Here is a 25,148-nt window from a genome sequence, read left to right as displayed (position 1 = left end):
TAAAAAGAACCAGACTTTTCTTATAGTCATACTGTAAGAACTTCACTCCAGCATTTTGGTTAGTCATTTTCAATTATGTTAATGAAAAAGTTATTTTCAGTATTTCAAATTATGGAGTATTTATAGATAGCATATATGCAATGTTGAAGCATTTCTTCATGTAGTTTATGGATTCCAAAAACTTCTCTACATTTTAATGCACTCTTGGTAAGGTGTAACATGCTACTCAACTATATTTATTCATTATCTATCCTGTTTTAATAACACTGTGATACCTAAGAAATTATTATTTGGTCTTTCAATAAATTAAGGCTGTGTGCACACAAAGGGAGATGAAAGAGGTTAAATTGGTATTGATTACTTAAGACACATTCAACAATTACTTTGGAAACTTCCTCATCACAAAGTCCTGCTGAGAAACTCATTTCCCAATAATTTCTCCATGTGCATTTTACATTTTACAGTAACATTAGTTTCAAGTCTCCTGATAAATCTGTTGCAGGATACAAGTGGTTTATTAGACAAACTTAAACTTTCTTTAAAAATTTTTCTTTTAATAGTTTTCATTATAATTAAAGTCATTGGGGAATCTATTTCCTAGCTTAAGCAAAAGATTGTGGTTTTAGCTATCTTCCGAAGGAAATTTTATTAATGGATATTTGTAGTACTCTGACATTTGTATCATTGAAACATGATTAATAATAATCCATAAATTATAATTTGTGAACAATGTTGATAGCATTAGGAGGAAGTAAGAGAGTATAAGAATCATCAATAATGTACAAGATTCTACAAGATTTTTCATTATCTTTTTCTGACATTGTAAATTTTAAATAATCACAATATATATATGATTATATGTTTTATTTGTGAAAAAGATAAAAAAGTAAGACTATATTTCCTGAGAAAAACCTGACCAAATTATAAATCACTGTATAAGGGATTCTTTTTACATATACAAATTTGAAAACTTATTTATAAATATCTACATATAGCATAGAAAATATCTCAACATGGAAAAGATTATACCATTGATGAATCATATATTCTAAATAGTCACAAAACTTATCACATTTAAAATGCCATATTTCAAATTTATTTCTTTAAAATATTTTCCTCTCCATGGGCCACCTTGGCACAGGTGTTAAGGTCTCAGCACTCTCAAGCTATCTCCAGCCACTGTGCCATTAATTCTGTCCCTGGCCAGGGAGGGGCGCAGCAGACCTCTCCTGTCTCTCCCACTGCTCCCATCAGCAGTGTGTTTCAGTAGACTCGTTTGTTCTGCTCCCCATTCAGTCTCTGTTGTATCAGCTCCCCCCTCACCTCCAGACATCTGAAACTACACCCCAGTTTTTGTACACATAAATAAATAAAATAAACCTTAAAAAAAAATTCCCTCTCCAGTTTTTTTCCATACAAAAACTGAAGTTTATTACTACAGCTACATCTAGCTACTGGCATAATTTTTCTTATGCTATCTTTGGTAATTAATTTCCTGATTTTTATTTCCTAGAATTGATCAAATTGAGTATTTCCTAGAATTGATCACTCAGAAATATGACTCATGAATTCATCAGAACAGATTATTATACTATGTTAAGGACTACCTAAATAATAACCTAAATACCTAAATAATAACGGATATTTGTATCAGGGGATCCTTTAAGGAAATACTATCAAGAAACTTTTGTTCTTTACTTTTATTCCAGCAAAATACATTAAAATGTTTACTAAAACATATGAAATGTAAGGAAAATGGTGATTTAATAAGAATTAACTATTTTCATGGCTTTATTTTATTTACACATTTAGATAACTAAATAGCATTAAATAAAAAATGAAGAAATAAGAAAATATCTATAAGGATATAGATAAATACATAAGATATAGTTAAATACATAAGTTCACCAGTAGATACAGCTTTATCTTCCCATAGGTACTATTCATTTCTTAGCAACTATTTCTCACAATCACAAATAGCGTTACATATCTCTTATGTTTTATAATTAAATCATCTGGAGATTTAGAATATTAGAGTCTCAAGCATAATTTTCTCAAATTGAATCAAAGGGACTCCTTTAACCCAAATATATACTTTCCATTTGTTTTAAGAATACATGACTTTGAATAAAAAATTAGATCAGATAACTTCATTTTTCTGCAAGCCATTAAGCATACTTGAAAACTGAACACATTGAAGTAGGTCTATAATTTAAATTGTGGGCCTCTCTGGTGGTGCAAAGGTTAAAGTCTCAGTTCTATCAAACTATTACCAGGCACTACTGCATGAGTTCTATCCCTGGCAAGGGAACTAACACACATGGCACAGCAGACCTCTCCTGTCTCACTTGTTGCTCCCCTTAGCAGTGTATTTCAGTAGACCTGCCTGTTCTGTCTCTGGTGAATCCTCTCATCCCCCACACCTCTGGCCTAGACCCCAGTTCTTGTATGCATAAATAAATAAAATATACCTTTAAAAAATAGTTTAACTTGTAGTTCCTGTAGTGTATTATTCTATTACATTGGAATAAAAACTGTGGGAACTACAGATTTATTACACTTATTAGACAACTCTATCTTACAGATTTAAAAATATGTAAGTTATTATATGTGAAGATACACACTGGTTCTATAGCCCATATGCTAATAATATGTATTCCAAATTTTCTAAAAGAAAACATTTTCCAAAAGAGATAAATGTTGAATTACTTGTAAAACCTTCATGGAACTAAGTAAAATTTATTTCTTCTTTAAAATAAGAAACATTAACATCATTTTAATGATATATTTTACTGGTATATCAGAAGTATTGTAGTCACAATATTGATATTTAGACTATCTAGGTGTTTAGGTTAAATATATATTAAATGTAAAAGAAAAATTCAAAACAACAGCATGATATTTAATGTTATGTTACATTAAAATAATATTTATGAATATTCAAAAACAATTTGTGTTGTAATTCAAAATATGTTTTATTTCCTAATGAAAAGAAATAGCTTTAAATAAGCATATTAATATGCTTTGTAAGCAACACAAAGATTCATTTTTATATTATTAAACTCATTAAAACAGATAAACATAAATTTTAATGTTATTTACCTTCATGGATCAACCAAAAATATATCTGCTTATCAGTATAGTGCAAAAATAGTATTGACTGCTTTTCAATAGAAGAAACAGTTCTCACTAATATTAGATGGAAGTAAAATAAGATATTCCCTTGTTTTTTTCAGAAAAGGAAGTTTAAAGTCATGAGCTTAGGCAAAAGGAAAATATATAGCTGCATTTAATCAAATTTGAATCCAAGTTATCCAAAATCATCAGTGTTACTGAAGCAGTCTTGTATTAAAACATGTTTTACAATCTTATTTTGACAGTTGAAGTATTTTATACTCAGAAAAAATGATAACTTTCAATTAAATTACTTTCTGCTGCCTGCACTAAAGCCTAAGAGCTAAAATATTATTGAAAATTTCTCTGCAAAGATGTTATTCCTTTTATGTGCCAGAATTTTAAAATGATGTGCTTGGTCTTTGGTGACTGCAAACATAATAACTTTATTAAACTGTTGATAAATAAATTAGTACTTTCTTAAAAATAAATTGTCCCAGTATTCTAATTTGTACCTTCCACATGTCTGCAAATTAACTAATTCAAAAGAGTGAATTAGAGATGTTGGTTTAGAAACAAATTAATAAGATATTGGTATGCTAGTCACCACCTGTAATTATCTTTTTTTGCTGTTCCAGGAGGTATTTGGGTATTATTTAAGAGCAAAAGATGAATTGTGTGCCATTAAATCCTATTAAGTCAGTGCAGGGACACAGCAAAAGCAGAGGTAAATAAGCTGTGGAGGTCTGAATGTCAATAAAGAAGATAAAAATGGTTTTATATAGCTACTTACATCATAGCCTAGAAGTTCAGTCTGTGTAGATTTATCTACTCTTGAAGCAAAAGCCTTCTGCAAATGCTGAACTTTTTCCTGCAAGATGAAAAAATATCATATTGTTGGTGAATCATATGCTTACACACTAATTCCCCACATACTAAAATTTGATTGATTTATAATCCATGTTTGTTTCTGTGTGTACACTTTGTGTGTGCATTGTATATCAGCTTAAATATTCAGAGCTTTATTTTTCAGGTCTTAATGACCCCACTTTTTACATCTTTTTTTTTTTTAATACAAGAATCACTAAGCCCAAAATTGAATTATAAAGATGTGCGATTTGCTTAAATCCAAGACCAACATCAATTACATAGACTGTTTCTTGCTAGCTGTTCTACGTAAACTTAAATTGATAGGATTTTATTGATCTAGAATCAGAGCATTTACATTTTAATCCAAAAGATTTTCTATAAATAATACTACTCCAGTGGATTCCATTTAGTTTTTTGTTTGTTTGTTTGTTTGTTTTTTCTTCTTGTTTCTTTCCTCTGGGAAATACACATTACGAATCTGTAGTTCAAGGAATTTGATGTTCATCCATCACTGTTATAAAAAATGGCATGATGGAGGTTTGAGATTTCATACCTCAATAGAAAATGTACTAATTATAGTTTTGTAGACTGCTTGGGATTCTGACTACCTTTCATTCCTAAATGTGCCCATTATATAAAAGTGGAAGCTTGAGTTTAATTATTATGTTAACATGTGTTCTAAGTATCTGGCATAGCCGTGAGCACTGAAATCACATTATCACATTCCATCTTGAGATTTTTATAGTCATTAGTACCAATTTTCTTTTTTTTTAATTAATTAATTTATTTATACAAGCACTGAGTATAGTCAGAAGCGCGGGAGGTTGAGAGAATACACCAGAGCCAGAGTAGGGAACAGAACAGGGAGAAGGACTGAAGTACACTGCTGAGGGGAGCAGCGGGCTGCAGGAGTGTTCTGCACGCCATATAGGACCCTCGCCAGGGAGCCGGGAATCTAAGTGACGCTGCAGAGGCTGTGGGCAGCTTCGCAACCCAGCACTCAACTGCTGCGCCACCGGGGAGGCCCCAATAGTACCCATTTTCAGTGAGAACAGTACTGTTTAAAAAGTGTTATGAAACTTGAAGAAAGTTTCAGGAAAGTTTATATGATTCCACTGGACTGTTTTTGCTTTAACTTGCTTTAAAGGAGATTTTTTTTTTTTTCCTTTTCCTTTTTTTTTTTTTTCAGAATGTTTAAAAAATAATTTTATAGTATCTTAATGATAAAAGTTATGATTTAATTCATCATTTTCCCGGAAGGAATAGTGGTCCTCACAAACCTCTCTACCAAGAACTGCAATTACACAAAACGCATCCTCTCATAATATCTCTTTTCTTTCTCCTTACCACAAACCTTACTTTTATCCTCAGTTCTCTCTCATATCTCCAAGTTATATGAGTAAGTTAACCCAAACTATTCAGATTGTTTATGTAAACTATTTATTTTCGACTTGCTGAAATATAGAAGAGAAACTATTTGTGTGCTATTAATATCTCATACCTTCTAGTTTCCCTGTCATAAAACTTTTAGTGCTGCTACTCAGACAGAAGTTAAATGGAGATTAGATAATTGAGGCCAATGTAATGGGAATGAAGTAAGATTTTTATTCTTTAACAAACGTAAGTGAAAATGTGGCTACATATTGCAAACTAAATTTAAAGTGAAAAGTTGCAAGTTGTGTTTATTTGTATTTGCATTGGGGTGAGGGAAAAAAAAGAAATAGTAATACATAAAGGAACCAACAATATTTGCCATCATCAAGGAGTTATTTAGAAAAATTTAACTTAAATATTCAAAAACAAAGTTTTGTTAACCTAAGCACCCAAAGACAATGGAGTACATAAAAAAAAAAATTGGTATACACATACACACACAGACACACACAGACACACACACACACAGGAATATGAGTCACAGGAATATATATACAAAAAAGCTGAAATCTTGCCTTTTGAGACAACATGGATGGAAGTTGAGAGGATAATGCTAAGTGAAATAAGTCAGAAGCGAAAGACAATTAAATACTGGATGGTTTCACTCATGTGTTTAACACAGAGACCCAAAACAAAGGGTCAGACAAAGCAAAACCAATAAAAAATCCTTGACACCTGAATGCAAAAGCTGAACCATTCATAAGGAGGATGGCAGGATGCGAGTGGGTGAGGGAAGGGGCCCAAGGGAGCATGGCACATTACTAACTGTGATGATGGGCATGGGGTGAAAACATACATTTGCAGAGTTTTAAACCTATAACCCTTAAAACAAATACAATGATATATACCAACTTTATTTTAATAAACGTCATTGTAAAGGGTGCCTCCCTCGTGGCACAAGGAGTTAAGTCCCAGCACTACTATGAAGCCATCGGCAGCCACTTCAACACACATTTGACCCATGGCCAGGGAGCTGACCCACATATGGAGCAGCAGACCTCTCCTGGCTGGCCTGCTGCTCCCCTCAGCAGTGAATTTCAGTCAATCTTCCTGTTCTGCTCCCCACTCTGTCTCTAGTGAATCACCGCCCTCACTGCACCTCTGTCCTACACCCCAGCTCTTGTATGCATAAATAAATAAAATAAATCGTTAAAAAACGTAATTGTGGGGCCTCCCCGGTGGCGCAGCGGTTGAGCGCTGGGTTGCGAAGCTGCCCGCAGCCTCTGCGGTGCCGGTTCAATCCCCGGCTGCTCCCGGGCCACCGGAGGAGGGTCCCACATGGCGCGCAGACCTCTCCTGCCGCCAGCTGCTCCCCTCAGCAGTGTACTTCGGTCCTTCTGCCTGCTCTGCTCCCCGCTCTGGCTCTGGTGAATTCTCTCACCCTCCCGCGCTTCTGACTGTACCCAGTGCATGTATAAACAAAAACAAAACAAACGAATAAATAAATAAATAAAACATGCCTCTATTAAAAAAAAAAAAAAAAACGTAATTGTGAAAAAATAAGTTTCGAAATAAATCTTTAGAAATGTAAACATATTTATATGAATTAGAGACTATATAATAATTCATAGTGTGAGGAAGAAAAGATAGCAAATGCTTCCACTATGCTTCAGTTCTCATTGATATTTCAAGGACATCATTCTGAGGCTAGGAGCTGGAAAAATTGGTTCATTCTGACTCATTGATCTGAGTTAAAACACAGGCAATCCAAATCAAGATAAATGAAAAATTAAAACATCCCTGTTCATATTTTACACAGTAAAGAATTTATCCCTCAGGTGTGGTCCCCAAAGATCATCCACCACCAAATCACCAAATCCTTCTCCATAGTCCACTGTGGTCACCCTTCTTTTTTCCTTCTCTCCCTTCTCCTCCCCTACCACTTCCCCCTCTTCTTCTGGTCACCTCAAATCTGTGGTCAGCTTTCAAGAGTTACTTTTAAAATTAGTCTTTGTCTGAATTGTTGTTTGATTTCTCTATATTACACATATAAGTGAAACCATTCAGTATTTATCTTTCTCCTTCTGGTTTGCTCACTAAGGACAATCTCTTCCAGTTCCATCCATGTTCCTGCAAATGACAAGAGTGTGTCTTATTTGATTCTGAGTAGTATTCTGGTGTGTATATATATATATACCACATCTTCTTGATCCATTCATCTGTCCCGGGGCATTCAGTTTGTTTCCATATCTTGGCTATTGTAAATAGTGCTACTGTAAACATGGGAGTCCATAGTTCCCTTAGAAATATTATTTTTGTGTTCTTTGTGTATATACCTAGGAGTGTGATTGCTTGGGCATCTGAATAAGGATGTAAAATAGCAGTAGCTTAATAAAAAATACATATAAAATAAAATATTAGTATAATCAATAATACTGTATTGCATATTTCTAAGTTGCTATAATCTTTAAAGTTGTCATCCTAAGAAAAAAATTTAACTTTGTGTGAAGATGGATATTAGTTTTATCTTGATGATCATTAAATAGGTTACATATCAATTATAGCTCAATTGTAAAAATAAAATAAATTATTAGTAAAGGAAAAGAAAAGAAAAATTCAAACAACTTCATTAACTAGTAGCCTACTTATGAGAAACACAGCATCCTTAATCACGAATTTTTATCTTGGGGCCTCCCTGGTGGTGCAGCAGTTGAGCGCTGGGTTGCGAAGCTGCCCGCGGCCTCTGAGGAGGGTCCCACATGGCACGCAGACCTCTCCTGCCGCCCACTGCTCCCCTCAGCAGTGTGCTTCAGTCCTTCTGCCTGCTCTGCTCCCTGCTCTGCCTCTGGTGAATTCTCTCACCCTCCCACGCTTCTGACTGTACCCAGTGCATGTATAAAGAAAACAAACAAACAAACAAATAAATAAATAAATAAATAAAACATGCCTCTATTAAAAAAATAAATAAATAAATAAAATTTTTATCTTCAGAATTTTTTTTTAAAAACACCCAAAATCTTTTGTAATAAAATTCAGTGTTATACTTTGCTGGCATTTTCAAAACAAAAAATATGACATATTTGAATTATTTATTGTGTATGCACATGCATATCTATAATCCTACATGGAGAACATTTTAAAATTTCCAAATACACTTAGATGCAAACTGTTAAAAATTGAATATTCTATTTTGTGTAACAGTAGAGCCACTTGAAAGAGTCAGGTGAGTAATAGATATGTGGCAGGATGCTCTCCAGGTCCTTGGTGGAGACAATGACAGTCAGTATCTTGATTTGTATTTTGATGTTACTCCTTTTGTCCAGAATTGTATTTTCCTTTTCTTTTTATTCTCTACCAGACGATAGTTTAGAGTTCTGGCAAGTTCTTCAGCCTCAACAGCCTGTTTCAGGCTGACTCTGGTAGACTAGGCATTTGACTAGTGAATGGGTAATTTGGTGTATTTTATTGGGAAACTATTATTAGAAATATCCTTTCTTTTTTCCTCTCTCTATGTTCACTACTTTCATATTTTTATGATTTATTTTATTTATTTATGCATACAAAAGCAGGGGTGTAGCCAGATGGGTGGGGGTGACAGGATTCACCAGAGACAGAGTGGGGAGCAGAACAGGCAGAATGACTGAAACACACTGCTGAGGGGAACAGTGAGGTGACAGGGTGAGACAGGAGATGTCTGTTGAGCCATGTGGGTTATCTCCCTGGCCAGGGATCAAACTTTTGGTGCAGTGGCAGCTTCATAGTGCTGAGAGTAAACCGCTTTTGCCACCAGGAAGGCCCCCTATGTTCACTATTTCTATTAAAGATCTGCCACACTAAGAGTCTCTTTGTCTTTATGGGGTAGATGGGCAATTTTAGAGCATGTACCCCTTAACTGTGGGGTCCCTGGGTACCCCTTGGTCATGCTATCACAGATTTTGTAAATAAATCAATAGTGATAAAACATCTAATTGTCTTTAAACTTTCCTTTAAACAACTGCAATATCAATACTTCTTAACAAACATAACCTTGCTGTCTTTTCCTCATTTACAACTTACTGAGAGGATATACTTGTATTCAAATTGCATCTCCTTCTGCAATTTCTACTACTACAACAATTGATACCATTATTAGAATGTCACTAGATGTTAGGATATGTATCAAGTAATATATATATATGAGCCTTCTTAAGAATGTACAATATTGGTGTTATTGTTCCTATTAAAAGAACAGGAAACTGACACTTAGTAAGTTGAATCAGTTGCTAAAGGTCACACTAATATAAGGGGCAGTCAAGATGAAAACTTTCTTATCCCCAAACCCTGAGGCCATTTTTATAAAGATATTGTCATTATGAAAAAAATACATAAAAATAGTATTGCTATTACATTTCACAAATGCAAGGAAATATGTCAAATATATTCTTTTAATAGTTGTGACCCAGCAAGTATAATGCAAGTAACGGTGTTGGTAATACTGGACAGCCAAATGCAAGAGTGAAAATAGACCAGTATCTCATACTATTTGCCAAAATTAACTCAAATGGGGTAAAAACTTGGATATAAGACCTGAAACCATGAATACATAGAAAAAGAGGGCCTCCCCGGTGGCGGCTCTGCGGGTTGAGCGCAGCGCTGTAAAGCTGTTTGCAGCCTCTGTAGCACAAGTTTGATTCCCGGCTGGCGGGCAAGAATCCCACATGGCGTGGCAGACCTCTCCTGTCTTGCCCTCTGCTCCCCTCAGTGGTGTTTTCCATCAGTCTACCTGTTCTGATCCCTGCTCTGACTCTGGTGAATTCTCTCACCCCCCCTGCACCTCTGGTCTGTACCCCTGTCCTTGTATAAATAAATAAATAATTAAAATAAAGAAAAAAAAAACAAAACATTAGTTTCTGTGATGTCTTTGTGGATTCATCTCCAAAAGTTACATATACGAAAGAGAATATAAATAATTGGGAATACGCCTATCAATACAGTTCTCCATAGCAGAAGAAACTATCACTAAAATTAAAAGACACCCTACCGATAGGAGAAACTATTTGTATACCATGCATCTGACCAGAGTCTGGCAAACAAGATCTACAAATAATTCATGCAACCCAACAAAAAGAAAGCAGATAACCTAATCAAAAACTAGGGAGAAGAGTTCAACGGGCATTTCTCCAAGAAGATGTACAGGTGGACAGACACATGAAATGACTACTTATCATATGAGAAATGCAAATCAAAACCACAGTGACTTACCATCTCACACATGTGATAATATGTGTGATCCTATATCTCTGAATCATACACATTGTCATAAACCAACATTAACTCAATGAAAAATAAACAATAAATAAAATGGAAACAAACAAAAACTGCTTTTGATATTTAGCTTGCCTATATTTTCTTTCAAATTCTATTTTACAAAATCAGTTTGCTTTACTACAATTTAGGATTGATTAATATACATAACCCATATCAAAAGGCCAGAAATAACAAGTGCTGGTTAGGACATGGATAAAAAGGAATACCCCTACACTGTTGGTGGTAATGTGGACTGGTCTAGCTCTAGGGAAAACAATTTTAAGATTTTTCAAATTATTAAAAATGGATCTATCATGACATTCCTACTTATCGACCTGAAGAATGCAAAAATACTAATTTGAAGTGATATATGCACTCCTATGTTCACTGCAGCACTATTTACAATAGCCAAGTTATAGAAACAACTAAATTGCCCAAAGACAAGAAAGAGGTGATATATATACACACAATGTAATATATATTACTCAGTTATTAAAAAAAAATTGAACTCCTACCACTTGGAAGAACAGATTGGACCAGAGGGGGATAATGCAAAGTGAAATAAGTTGAATGTAAAAGACAAACTCGTGATGGGTTCGTTATAAATGGGGTACAGAGAAATAAATAAAAAAGGATCAGAAAAAAACAAACCCTAGAAATCTGACTATATAATTGAGGCTACCAGATAAATAAGGGAGACTAGAGGTAAAGCAGATAGGTTGTCCAGTGGAAAATAGTACAAGATTATGAGTGCATTGATGGTGGGTATGGTGTGGTAACATACTCTGAAAGGGTGTGATCCTATACCTCTGAATCATACACATTGTATCATCAACCAACATTAACTCAATGAAAAATAAACAATATATAAAATGGAAACAAACAAAAACTGCTTTTGATATTTAGCTTGCCTATATTTTCTTTCAAATTCTATTTTACAAAATCAGTTTGCTTTACTACAATTTAGGATTTATTAATATATACTTTATTTTCTGTAAAAGCTACCATTCCTCTGAATACCTGTTACTACACATATGAATAGAAATGGATCTTGGAGCATAAGCTGGGTCTAAAGTGATAAATTTAATCTACAGTTATGACACAAAATGGATGGAGCAAGATATGAAACAGCAAACTGAAATTAAAACTAAATATTGAAGGTCCCCTCTGGTGGCACAAGGGATTAAGTCTCAGCGTTATCAATCTCCACCTTACTTTTTTTTCTTAAGATTTATTTATTTATTCATAGAAGAACTGGGCTATAGGCCAGAGGTACAGGGAGGTGAGAGTATTTACCAGAGACAGAGTGTGGAGTAGAACAGGTGTATCTACTGAAATACACTGCTGAGGGGAGCAGCTGGCGAAACAGGAGGAGTCAGCTGTGTCCTATGTGAGTCAGCTGTCTGTCTAGGGATAGAACTCACGCTGTAGTGGCGATAGCATTGAGACTTAACCCCTACACCACCTGGGAGGCCCTCCAAATTACTTTTAAATATACTGATAATAAAGAAAGAAACTTATTCTGTAACAAAAAAACAAAACAGAAAAGTAATGTAATTCAACAACAACAAAAAAAAATAAGTGTTTCAAATTGAGCTTAAACTAGAAATTTGGTGTGTCAAGAACTTGAAATCATCTTGCAATGGATTTCAATATCAATTATTAAAAGATTACTTAAGTAAAACAAAACCAAAAAAAAAAAACAGGAAAAATATTTGGAATTTCTTAATGAAGCCAAGATCAAAGATGAACTCAGGGATGAAAATGCAATATTATAAAGATCACAATGATTATTCCACCCACCTCAATGAGGGCATGTCACTGACAATATCGGTAGTTATAAATAAATAAGTACAGCAGTGACCAAGCGAAACAAACTTCCTCATATTGAAAATAAAATTTCTTGGAACTATCTAGAAGTCATAAAAAATGTGCTGACATTATTTTCTTACTTTTTATTATGGAAAAATTTAACATAAAACAAAAAATAGGGAGAATAACATCAAAAATCCCTGTGCACTCATGGTTTAATTTTATCGATGGGTACTGGGGTTTAAATAGAAAGTGGTGGCATTAGTTGCACAGCTAAGTAGCTCCACTGTTCAGGACTGTTCTTTGATTTAGATAAGAGATGTTCGTGTTAGAGGACACAGCTCTGACCACCCTCCCATCTACATCAGACCATAGTGAGAAGGGGTGCCACAATTAAGGGCAATGTCTTTCTTTGCAGACCATGACTGAGAACTGTGAAATTCCTTGTTGAGTTCGGGACACACTGCAGTCGGCCCAAGTGAGGGTTTCCCTACATGTGATCAAGAGTAACTGTTTGGTGAAGGGAACAGAGCTTCCTGTTTGCTGGGTTGCTCACAGGCATGTCCATGTGGCTCTGGGTTGGTATGTGGTTAGGTGAGGCCAGGAACAGGCGCTAGCCCTCTTCACATCGCCAAGTTCCTACACAGACCGCTATGGAGACAGAAATTTAAACACCACTTTTCAAGTCATTAACCATATATTTTTGATATGATAGAAGGATTGGACATATTTTGTTCAACAATTTCTAAATCTTGATTTATAACTATAATATCTAGATTTCGAATTCTGTGAACCCTCATTCTTGTTCTTTCCTGAGTCTCACAAACATTTGCAGCTGCCTTTTAACTAGATGCTTTCTGGTTTTGGTCACCATACTTCAGAAAGGGCAATGTGTGGGTCTTCATGGTGGTACAAGGGGTTAAGACATAACCTATGAAGCTGTGCGAAGCTTCTGCAGCACAAGTTTGATCCCCGGCCAGCCAGGGAGCAGCAGACCTCTCCTGACTTGCCCGCTGCTCCCCTCAGCAGTATATATTGGTCAAGCCACCTGTTCTGTTCCCCACTCTGTCTCTGGTGAATCCTCTCACCCCTCACACCTCTGGCCTGTACCCCAGCTCTTGTATGCATAAGCAAATAAATCTTTAAAAAAAGTAAAAGAAAGGGTAATGTGAACTTCAAACCTGTTGCACAATACAGAAAAGGCTTAAAGTGTATAATGCATAGTTATTTATTTTGAAAAGAGATAACATTTTAAGAAAAAAAAATTAGTAAATTACTAAAGCAGACCTTGATAGAATATGTATTATCTGATGTTCTGATGCCTGAACTGGGAAACTATCTGACATCCACCATAATCAGTCACTTTGAGGATGAACTGGAGGTTACTTTCGCTTTACTTTTTTAGAACTAATAGAGCATATCATTTTGCAGTATATTTTAAATTTATGTGATTTATTACTCATAAAAAGGTTGTAGAAACTGAAAACACACCCATATTTAAGAAGAGTTTAGGTCACTTCACTTAAGAAAAAAGATGAATGAAATTGTAAATTGGTGTCAATTACTTCTCAGTAAAACTGGAAATGAACTCAGCATTCTAAATCAAGAACAACTAGATTGGCAGAAATCATGAAATATATGTTCCCAGGAAAAATAGAGTTGTCCTTGAGCAAGAAGGAAAACAGAACTAAATCAGCAGACCTTTTTTTTTATAAGCTAATGTCACAAAATCATTTTCTAGAAATGAAATAACTTGCCCCTGCAACTCTTCTTAGTGATCTGAACACACACAATAAAGCAAATCATACATATTTGATAAAGTCACTACCATGAACAGGGATTTTTTTTTTTTTTGTCACAGCGAATGACAGATTTAAAATTTCACAGACTACTTTCACTTTCCCACTATTCTGCTTTTAATAAACTTCACCTGCTCAATTAAAGCATGTAGGTGGAAATTTGTAATTTTGGGAGATTGAAGTTGTTGGCCATATATGTACTTAAATAACTACATGAAATTCTCTAGTGTAAAGGGCATGGACTTTTCCTTCCCAATAGGAACTGAATGATGTTTTCTATTTCAACGCAAATATTATTGTTTTAATTCCTGTTTTTTTTTTCTTTCAAAGAGCACATTATATCATATACAACAAACACAGCCATTCCTCTGAGTAACAGTGGATTAAACAAATACATATTTAATTTATTTAGTGCTTATGTCAGACAAATTCATTTTTCTAGTTTAAAACTCTTCTCAATAAGGTGGAGCCAGTGATCTAGAAAGTCCTCATAACAAGGGACATGAAATTTTTGGGTTAGTTCCTTTCAAAGAATGGGAAATTAAATCCATAGATTAAAATTACTATGTATTAGTCATTGATCAGGGAAGGCAAGGCAGAAGTTGTGATTAGAAAATAATATCCAGATTATTTGAGGTATCCACATTAGAAATATCTGTTCATTACATTGCTAAAATTTATTTTACTATCACTTCTTTTATATCTACTATTACTATGCTAGTTCAGTACCTAGGGGCAAAACAGGGGGATGTTGTGTAGATGTGTCCTGGGTAGGCACAAGCAACCACAATCTTTTATTCCAGTAACTGCATTGAATAGTGTCCCCCAAAATTCTTGTCTACCCTCAACCAATGAATGTGGCCTTATTTAGAAATATGATTTTACTCCTGTAATCTAGCTAACATGAGCTCATGTTGAATTAGGATGGAGCATATATACACTAGAAGGTGTCCTTTTAAGAAGAAAGGCATCTGGATACAGTGACAGGTATATATAGGAAAGAAGGTCATCATGAGAAGATATTGAGGCAGAGATTAGAGTGATACATCTAAAGGCAACACATCAACATACAAGCACTGCCAGCAACCACCACAAACTGGAAGAAAAATTGAAATATGATCCATAGAACCTTTGGAAAATATGTGCTCCTGCAGATACCTTGATTTCAGATGTCCAATCTCTAGAACTATGAGAGTATAAATTTCTGTTTTTTTAGGTCAGCCAGTTTGTTATAGCAGTGAAGGAAACTATGATAGACTATAATTAGCATTTGTGTCTTCAACCATACTTTCTCTACTCATTCTTTTCTGTGAATATCAATAAAGTAACTGAAAATTTAATATGAATCACATCACTCTCCACCATATATACAATTACCATATGGTAGCCACTGCCAAAGTGTGACTAATGAGTTCTTGAAATGGGATATGCTGTAAAAGTAAAATACAAAATAGACTTGAAGACTTAAATACAAAGAAAAACTCATTAATAAAATATACCATGAATAGTTTACATTTATTATTTTTCAAATTATACTATTTTGGACATGTTAATTAAAATATACTTGAAATATAAAATTACATAAATAACTATCACTTGTTTTTTGTTTTATATTTCTATCAAATAGCTCTGGTCTATTAAACTTTTATTTATAAAATTTAATTAAAATAAAGCTTAATGTCCTTATATATGTCCTCTGCCTCTCTAACACTCATTTCATCTCATGCCACTCCAAATTGCAAAAATGACTTTTACTCCTCTTCTTTCAGTTCTTTCAACAATATTTTTACTATCAAAGAATTTTGAGCATGCAATTTATTTCCAGCATTAGGAACGTTCTTTAGGTTAAGTGTTATCACCTTAGAGAGATACTTTTTAAAGTGGATTCCAATCTCCAGTTTTGTATTATTAAATGACTCTCCTTTGAACTGACAATTATTTTTAATTTGATTGTTTACCTGTATTTGTCCTGTTTTCTGCACAAGCTTTAATTTTCTTAGCATAAGATCACATCTAATGAGAGCCATGTGGATTCCATACTGTCTCAGGAAGTTGCTGGCACAATCTAGGTGCACACCTTTTTTTTGAATAAATGAAGAGTAAATGAATAAAAGGTTTTATATGAGGTTTGAGATAATTCATTAGTCAGTAGTTGAATTAGATGTACTTCTGATGCATTTACTATAAGAAAGTTAATACGGCTTTATGACAAGACAAGTGGAATTTCTGGCATTGTATAGTATGTAAATTCAAGTAGAGGCATATGAAAAGTGATATATAACCTAAGGGACTATTGCAGCAATTCTAAACTGTACAAATCCCTCATGAGAAAACAAAGGGAGGGCCTCCCCGTTGCGCAGCGGTTGAGCGCTGGGTTGCGAAGCTGCCTGCAGCCTCTGCAACTCCGGTTCAATCCCTGGACACCAGCAAGGGTCCTACATGGCTTGCAGACCTCTCCTGCCACTCTGGTGAATTCTCTCATCCTCCCTTGCTTCTGTCTGTACCCAGTGCTTGTATAAATAAATAAATCTTAAAAAAAAAAAAAAAAAGAAAACAAAGGGAACAGAAGGGAACTAGTGTGAGAAAAGTGAGGATATTTAAGAATAAGAACAAATCAAGCATGTATGAGCATTTAATGTTAACAACAAGTAAGATATTTTTTCACCAGTAGATTAGAATATATTATCTAGAAAAGTTTCCGTACTCCATCCTCATTATTGCCTGAATTTTTAATTCTGAATGAAATCCACGAGACAATTCCTCCAATGAAGGTAATTAGGAAAGAAATAATGAATGTAAACGTATCTTCTGTATGAAATATTGTTCAGGAATTTTTTTTTGATATAGCACATCCCAAACACTCCCTAATTAACAATATTCTGGTTTCTGATGCACATTCTATTTGTCAGGGGACTCTCAACTTCTTTGGCCTATATTTGCAGGAAAGGACTTACACAAGCAATATATTTCCGGTTTCTTTTTCCACCTCTCACTCACTCCTCTTCATCTATAAAGTGGAGGGTAACCAGGGAATAAATAAACATGAGTCTTATTGGCATGGCCTGTTCATAGAATGGAACCTCAGTTTGCCAAGACAACCTTGCAGATATTTTCTCTGTTGGTATGGCCTAAATTTTCCATTTATGTCAGCAACTCTACTGTTGCTGCTGGGTCACTTCAGATAAAAATGTATTAGAAGATTACATGACCACATTCCAATCCAGATTTGAACTACATTGTAATTTAATATCTCTGAATCTTCTATTTTGCAATTAGCACTGAATAAGGAGAGCAAAGAAGGGTGTTTTTTTTTAATTCTCCCTTTCAAACCTCCCAAAACACATTTTGAATACATTTGAATAATAGAGCTTCTATATAGTTATTAGGGAGTTTTACAATAATTATAGTATTGATCAATCTAATAACCAGAGAAACTTAATTCAACCTTGAAAAATAACTACCAATAAATACAGGAATCTGCTTACAATTTTTAGATTGATAACTTTAAGGTATAACAAAGATTCCCCTATATATTTCTTGTTTGATACTTTTATTCAAGAAGGTCAGGACATAGTGACCTTCCCACTTTATTTATTTATTTATTTATTTATTTATTTATTTATTTATTGGATTATTATGGTTTATAGATGAGATTCCCATTTTGAAAGAAAACATTCACTTTAGGGGATGTGAGCATTTTGTCTGTGATTTAATTTTAATGCAGTAAAAAGATCAACAATAAACAGAAGTGACACAAGTTTTCAAGGCAGTGATTCATTAACACCAATATGCTGATGACAGCATTCTGCAAGCACAAGCACAAGGGAGACAACAGAAGATCACAAAGATATGCAGAGTCAGCAGAGCATTCTAGGTTGACAATCAGCTAGAAAACAACAGATGTCATGAATCAAACTTCACCAGACAAATTGTACACACAGATCAAGCTTCATGGCAAAATCAAGAAATTCTCAGTGTCATGAAATGCATTATCCTTCAAATTTCCCTGGCAAAATTCATTGGAAAAAGTAAAGAAAAAAAAAAACAAAAAACAACAACAACAAAATATAACCTCGGGCCTCCCCAGTGGTGCAGCGGTTGAGCGCTGGGTTGCGAAGCTGCCCGCGGCCTCTGCGGTGCCGGTTCGATCCCGGCTGCTCCCCGGCCACTGGAGGAGGGTCCCACATGGCGCGCAGCCCTCTCCTGCCGCCCGCTGCTCCCCTCAGCAGTGTACTTCGGTCCTTCTGCCTGCTCTGCTCCCTGCTCTGGCTCTGGTGAATTCTCTCACCCTCCCGCGCTTCTGACTGTACCCAGTGCATGTATAAACAAAACAAAACAAACAAATAAATAAATAAATAAAACATGCCTCTATTAAAAAAAAAAAAAACAAAAAAAAACAAAATATAACCTCATATATGTAGACCTGAAAAGCAAACTCTAGTAAAACAGAAAATCTGAAGGGAAAGTATGTGACTAAAGAATTTACATAGTTGCTTTGAATGTCTGTTTGTTTATTTATAGACAGAAAATCTAGGCAAAAACATTAAAAGCTGGACTCAATTGATCTGAACAAATATTTAATGAGTAAAATTGATTCATTCCTCACTAATTATAGCAGATTTAACTATGCAAGTAAACTTAGTTTACTCTGTGTAATTAGAAACACAGTACAATTTTAATTAGTATAATACATGTTGTATTATTTTATAGTTATAAATACAATTATTTCCATGAAATGTTTTGCTAAGTATTCACTGTGAGCTGTTTGATAGCTCAACTTGGTAAGATACACCTCTGGTAGCTCTCAGCTGTCAGAGAAATGTTCTCAGGGAGTGTGGCATGTCTAGAGTGCTACACATGATACTCTCATCATATAGAGACTGACAAGCAAATATCTTTGATGATTTACCAATTGTAAGTCATAGGAAAGGCAGGTTTCTAATAAGGAAACATACCAACAGATATAAAACTACAATTTTGATAAGTCATATAAATGGAAGCACAGAGTTACTAAGAGTAAAAATAATATGGAGAATGCCCTTAGTTTATATATAGTAGAGGAGATGTTCTTACTCTCTAAAGAAATGCCCTTCCTTATTGAGGAAATGTCCTTGAGGTTTAAACCTACAGGAGAAGTACACAGACAAGCATTAACTAAAGACTGTGCAAGTGAGTGAGGAAGGGCGGGGTCAGAGGGAGGGCCAGGGTTGAAAAAAAGCATGAAGCATTGAGAAGAAAGAGAGGTTTTATACATTTGTTTTTTGAGTAATTGAAAAAAAATAGTACAGTGTGACTGGAAATCAGTGAGCAAGCATCAAATGATCATAGATTACAGACTACAGGCTCCATTAAGTATTCGCTTTTATGTAAAATTCCTCTATAATTTAACATAAGTTCCATGGAATATATTTTTTTTTTTAAGTATGGTTCAGTTGTATTAGGAAACAGCATTCTGGCTGCAATGTGGAAAAGAAGATAGATATAGGGAAGATATGAGTAGAAGGGAATTTGAAAGATAATGCACTCATCTGTAAATGTTTTAGTAAGAGGGAAATAAGAACTTGATTTTAAAGCTACTAATTTATTGCATAGGTAGTTTAAGGAAAAGGGACTTTACAAGTTTCTGCTCTGAGCAAACTGGAAGGTTGGGTGGTGATGATTCAATCATATTAAGCAACATATTAGAGCTGGAGGAGATATGGAGCTGTGAAAGATACTGCTGGGTGTTGGTTTTAGTTCTGCCATCAGAAACACTGCAGAGATGGTTCCACTGGAATTGGGAGCAAATAAATGTGGTATTATGAAGCAGAGTGAGTTGATTGTAAAGGTGAACTGAACATACTGAGCATATTAAAGAGTGAGATGATGTGAAACATTCAAGTATGTATGTGATGATGATTGTTGAAAGCGATACATAGTGCTTGTAACTTGGCTAAGAGCACAAAGAATCTTTACATGAATGCAATGAACTGTTCACGTGGAAGTAGACACTGGTCTTTTTTTTCTAAGATTTACTTATTTTTATACAACAACTGGGGTACTGGGCAGAGGCGCGGGACGGTGAGAGGACTCACCAGAGACAGAGTGGGGAACAGAACAGGCAGACAGACCAAAATACACTGCTGAGGGGAGCAGCGGGCGAGGCAGGAGAGGTCTGCCCCCGCCATGTGGGAATCTCCCTGGTGAGCCGGGAACTGAACCAGCGCTGCAGAGGCTGCAGACAGCTCCACAGCACGGTGCTCAACCCGCTGCGCCACCGGGGAGGCCCTAGACACTGGTCTTTTTAAACTAGAATTCCTCAATGCTCTCCTCACACATATGTATATTTTTTGGTAAGTTCAACTGCCTCCAACTTAGACCATAGGTAATACGATCACTCTGTCACAGTTCATTGATTTGCAGGTAATAGACCCTTCTCCCAAGCTGTAAAGAAAACCTCCCTGGGTATTTTGCTACAAGAAGTAAGAAAAATGAAATAAAATAATATTTCTTGTGGAGGTTGGGTCAAAAAACAGCAGTTTGACAATTAGCAGCAGTCAAGGACATGGTCCTTCAGACAAGAGAAATGTGGGAGCTGGTCTTTTAAAGAAAAGGGAGAAAGCAAGCACACAGGAGATAATGAAAAAATAACAAAAGAGGGTTGAGAATAATTATTATCATCATCTTAATTGTTAATTACAGTGGCTCCTAGAACTCACACTTGTCCGGTTTAATGAGTTGCTCCCACAGTCTTATATTACATTCCCATTTCTTAAGGGAGACCAAATATCTTTCTGCCAATGTTTGTCAAAAAGACATATTCAAAGAAAAAAGAATGCCAAAATCAAAATCAAGGAAACAGAAAACCAATCACAGGGAAAGTATTTCCAAATTCATAAAGAATGGCAGCATAAGTAGAAATTTTCAAGTGCAGTTTTATTTCCTGATTTTAAAAATGTTTATTTAATATTTACATTTATTATGAACGAAGAAATCAAAAAATTAAATTTTAGTAATCATAAACCATTTCATTCTGTATATTTCATTTGCATGCTGGCAACTATACATGCCTATTTACTTTAGTTTAAATCATAGTTTATATTTGTACTCAGTTATTTTTGTACCCTGTTATTTTTGTTATAAAAGATCTAATGGAGCATCTTTTAATTTCATTTTCCCTTCCTTACACATGAACTTGAAATGGTAAAATGCTGTTGTATTTTGCTTATACTATAATTTGTTTAGACTAATTTCAAACCACACTGAACATTTTTGTATATACCTATTTTTTTATTTTAATTATTCCTTAGTATAAATTGTGGGAGTAGATTAATCAAATAGTATAGGTATCATTATGATTTATTTTACATATTTCTAAATTGTGTTCTCAAGCACTGTAGCAAGTAAAAATGACACTAGAAAAAAATCGTATACAGATTTAGTAATACTCTAATATTGAAAATATAATTTAAAAATATTGACTAGACAATATTGTAATACTGAACTAAGCCAGTGCCTTCATAGAAATTGAATGTTGTTGTTTCCGCTGTTTTAGATGTTTATGGCAAAGCTTCCCAGAAATCTAAATTCAAGTAAAAATTTGGTAGTCTGTCATTTGGTTGATAAAAGGAAATTTTGTGGAACCTCATGAGATACTCCACAAGATTTTTCCCTTTCCGCTTGGGAAAGGCATTAGATGAATTTGGCTTACCTCGTAGAATAAAACTAGAAGGGACGCGTTGTCACTTGGGAAAACGGGTAATGCTTTGACATGTACAGAAATGTTCACATTGGTTTTCTAAAACGCGTATACAACTTCTCAATACCTGACATGCATGCAAATTGTTAATGGTGATTTTTGCCTTGCAATATTGTATAGTATAGAAATTGTTTCTGGAGAAAAGAAGGAGAAAAGGCCTCAACATATTCGTATTGATGGAACTGTTGAGAGTAAAAATTTCCTACAAAGAACTGAATAGACTTGAAAATACTCCTGATTTTTACTAAGTTTTCTTTGACATAATACTGGCATTTTTTTATTTATTTTTTTTTTTTTGCATTTTGTTCTGAATCCACAAAGTTTTCTTGTTTTGAGTGACCAGGATCTGCAGCAATGTTTTTTTTTTTTTTTTTGGTTTGTTTGTTTTTTTTTCCCCCAGCAAAGCTAACTTGTGTTCACATTTTCTCTCCCCTTGATACCAACACAACATGAAAATAGTGGTAGTAATTTTTTTTTTTTTACTACTTATCTCAGAGTCTCTTTTTGCATAACTTTCACAGGGATTTTGTCTGCTTAAGCTAAAACAATTGGACATGAGTTTCATTGTGTGACTTTGAGTGGAATATTCCAGGAAGTTGAAACAGAGCTGGACCAAGAAGAGGAAAACCTGTTGCTTTGTTCATAGGCTCTAGAGACTTCCAAGGGAGGTGGGGAAGCTGCCTCCATGGGCAGGACTGGACAACCCAGAAAAAAGAAAAAGCCCTGGTACCCTCGAGAAGATGAAGCCCAGGTGGAGTCTAATGAGACCAACTTTGTTCTCGAAGCTTACGTGGACCAGATGTCAAGAGTTCACTCTGATCCTTTATGGAATATTCCAACAAAGCAGCTAAAATTGCTGTTTAGTTATTCTGCCTTGTGATTTTATGCAAAAATAGGTAATATGATTTAAAAGTAGACTTGGTTTGCAAACTTTTGCTATGCTGTTGAAACAATTTGGGATCAAGGTTGAGAGAAGCTGTTTTTGCACAAGTTGAATCAATTTTAATATTATTTTTCCTATGATTTGATACCTGCTGTTTTGTTTTGGCTAATACCTCCAGACTTTTTTTTTTTTTTTTTTTTTTTTTTGGCTTGGACTGGTAAACTATTTCCCAGGAATGGAGGACTTTTGCTTTCCACAATGGACAATACCTGGAGAGAATGGAAAGCAATACTTGCTTTCCAATGGGAACCCTGAAAAAAATTTTCATCTGAGACTGTACCTCAGCATACATACATTTGATCTTCAACACCATGGGAATGATGGCAAAAAGTGAAGCTTATTCCATACAGGCTTTGAGGATGCCATCCCCACTCCATCAAGACACCGGAAAGTACAAATCCCAGGATATCCAAAGGGAAGTGGCAAGGACCTAGGGGCAGAGTTAAGCAGCCATTTTCTCTGTTTGTAAAAAACCAGCCATGTTAGCAGGGTCAGGCACACTTGACTTGTGCTCTTGGCCAGACAGGTTTGTTCTCAGCGGGTCACTTGTGATTCTAGGTCGGCAGAATGGGTAGGACACATTTAAAATTTTATCTCCCACTTTTCTCCCTGGGCTGTAGATTTCCTCATTTCCCTTCTCTTGTAAATAAACCTTTTGTTAACCTTTAAATAAATAAATAAATAAATATTGACTAGAATAGTGAAAATAATATATATTTTAAGTTTATATTTACTAAGAGAGACTATATATTATTAGATGTAGGCACATGATTTTTTATGTGATTTGTCTAATATATTTATTTGCCTTTATATGAGTTAATAAAAAATAAATTTTAGCGCCTCCCCTGGTGGTGCAGCGGTTGAGTGCTGGGTTGCGAAGCTGCCCGCGGCCTCTGCAGTGCCAGTTTGATCCCCGGCTGCTCCCCGGCCACTGGAGGAGGGTCCCACATGGCATGCAGACCTCTCCTGCCGCCCGCTGCTCCCCTCAGCAGTGTACCTCAGTCCTTCTGCCTGCTCTGCTCCCCGCTCTGGCTCTGGTGAATTCTCTCACCCTCCTGCACTTCTGACTGTACCCAGTGCTTGCATAAATAAATAAATAAATCATAATAAATAAATAAATAAGTAAATTTTATGACTATTCCATAAATCCTAGTAATGCCAGAGACTTAGGAAATGAAGTTGATTTGAATTTAAATGGTTAAAAATGATTAAATGAAAGCTACATACAGTCCAGCAAATCAAAATCCTCAAAGACAATATCACATCTATCCTTTTCATTCATTTTATTTTTCTTAATTATTTTTAAAGATTGATTGATAGATTGATTTTTGCATCCAAGAACTGGGGTGTAGGCCAGAGATGCAGGAGTTGAAAGAACTCACCGGTGACAGAGAAGGTGCAGAACAGGCAGATCTACTGAAATACACTGCCAATGGGAACAGTGGGGAAGACATGAGAGGTCTGCTGCACCATGTGGGTCAGCTCCCTGGCTGGCAGGCGAACTCAGGCCATGGCAGTGATAGCAATGAGATTTAACTCCTAGGTCAGCAGGGAGTTCATTTTATTAACAAAATTTGCACACTTCTTTTAAAAATATCTATTCTGTTAGTGAGACCATCAACAAGGTATATCCTCGTCGATAGCCCTCTTGAAATATCATCTCTTTGGGCTTCCCCAGTGGCGCAGCAATTGAGCAATTGCTGTGAAGCTGCCCACAGCCTCTGCAGTGCCGGTTCGATCCCCGGCCTCCAGGCGAGGTTCCCACATGGCGCACAGACCTCTCCTGCCATGCCCGCTGCTCCCCTCAGCAGTGTACTTCGTTAGTCTGCCTGTTCTGCTCTCCACTCTGGCTCTGGTGAATTCTCTCACACCTCCAGCGCTTCTGACTGTACCCAGTGCTTGTATAAATAAATAAAATCAATCTTAAAAAAAAAAAAAAGTTTAAAAAAAAAGAAATATTGTATCTTCATATTCAAAACAAAACATGCCATCTTATAACATTTTTTTTCTTTCCTTTTGGAGTCCTTTTAATTATTTTTGCATTCCTTTGGCCATTATAAGGTATCATTATCAATACTCTCCCAATAAAAAGCCTGTAGTCACGCTGTATGCTTAGCTTCTGACTTTCATCTATCACAGAGTCAAAAAATTATATTTCCTAAATTCACCTTCAAATGTGTCCCTTTTTCTCTGTTAACTACCAGTGCTTACT

General features: G+C 35.3%; 1 protein-coding gene across 1 annotated transcript in view; it reads right to left on the bottom strand.

Moving 5' to 3' along the window:
• Positions 1-25,148, bottom strand: part of CCSER1 (coiled-coil serine rich protein 1) — a 714,838-nt gene that overhangs the window by 11,144 nt on the left and 678,546 nt on the right. Inside the window, exon 9 of the mRNA XM_054688053.1 lies at positions 3,908-3,985. Within this exon, the coding sequence (XP_054544028.1) occupies positions 3,908-3,985 (78 nt within the window). The remainder of the gene's footprint in view (positions 1-3,907; positions 3,986-25,148) is intronic.

Source organism: Talpa occidentalis, unplaced genomic scaffold (assembly GCF_014898055.3).
Source record: "Talpa occidentalis isolate TD23 unplaced genomic scaffold, MPIMG_talOcc4v2.1 talOcc4.6, whole genome shotgun sequence".
In the NCBI taxonomy this organism is placed as follows: Eukaryota; Metazoa; Chordata; class Mammalia; order Eulipotyphla; family Talpidae; genus Talpa; species Talpa occidentalis.
Note: the sequence above shows the minus strand (reverse complement) of the source record. Positions and strands in the feature narration are given on the sequence as shown.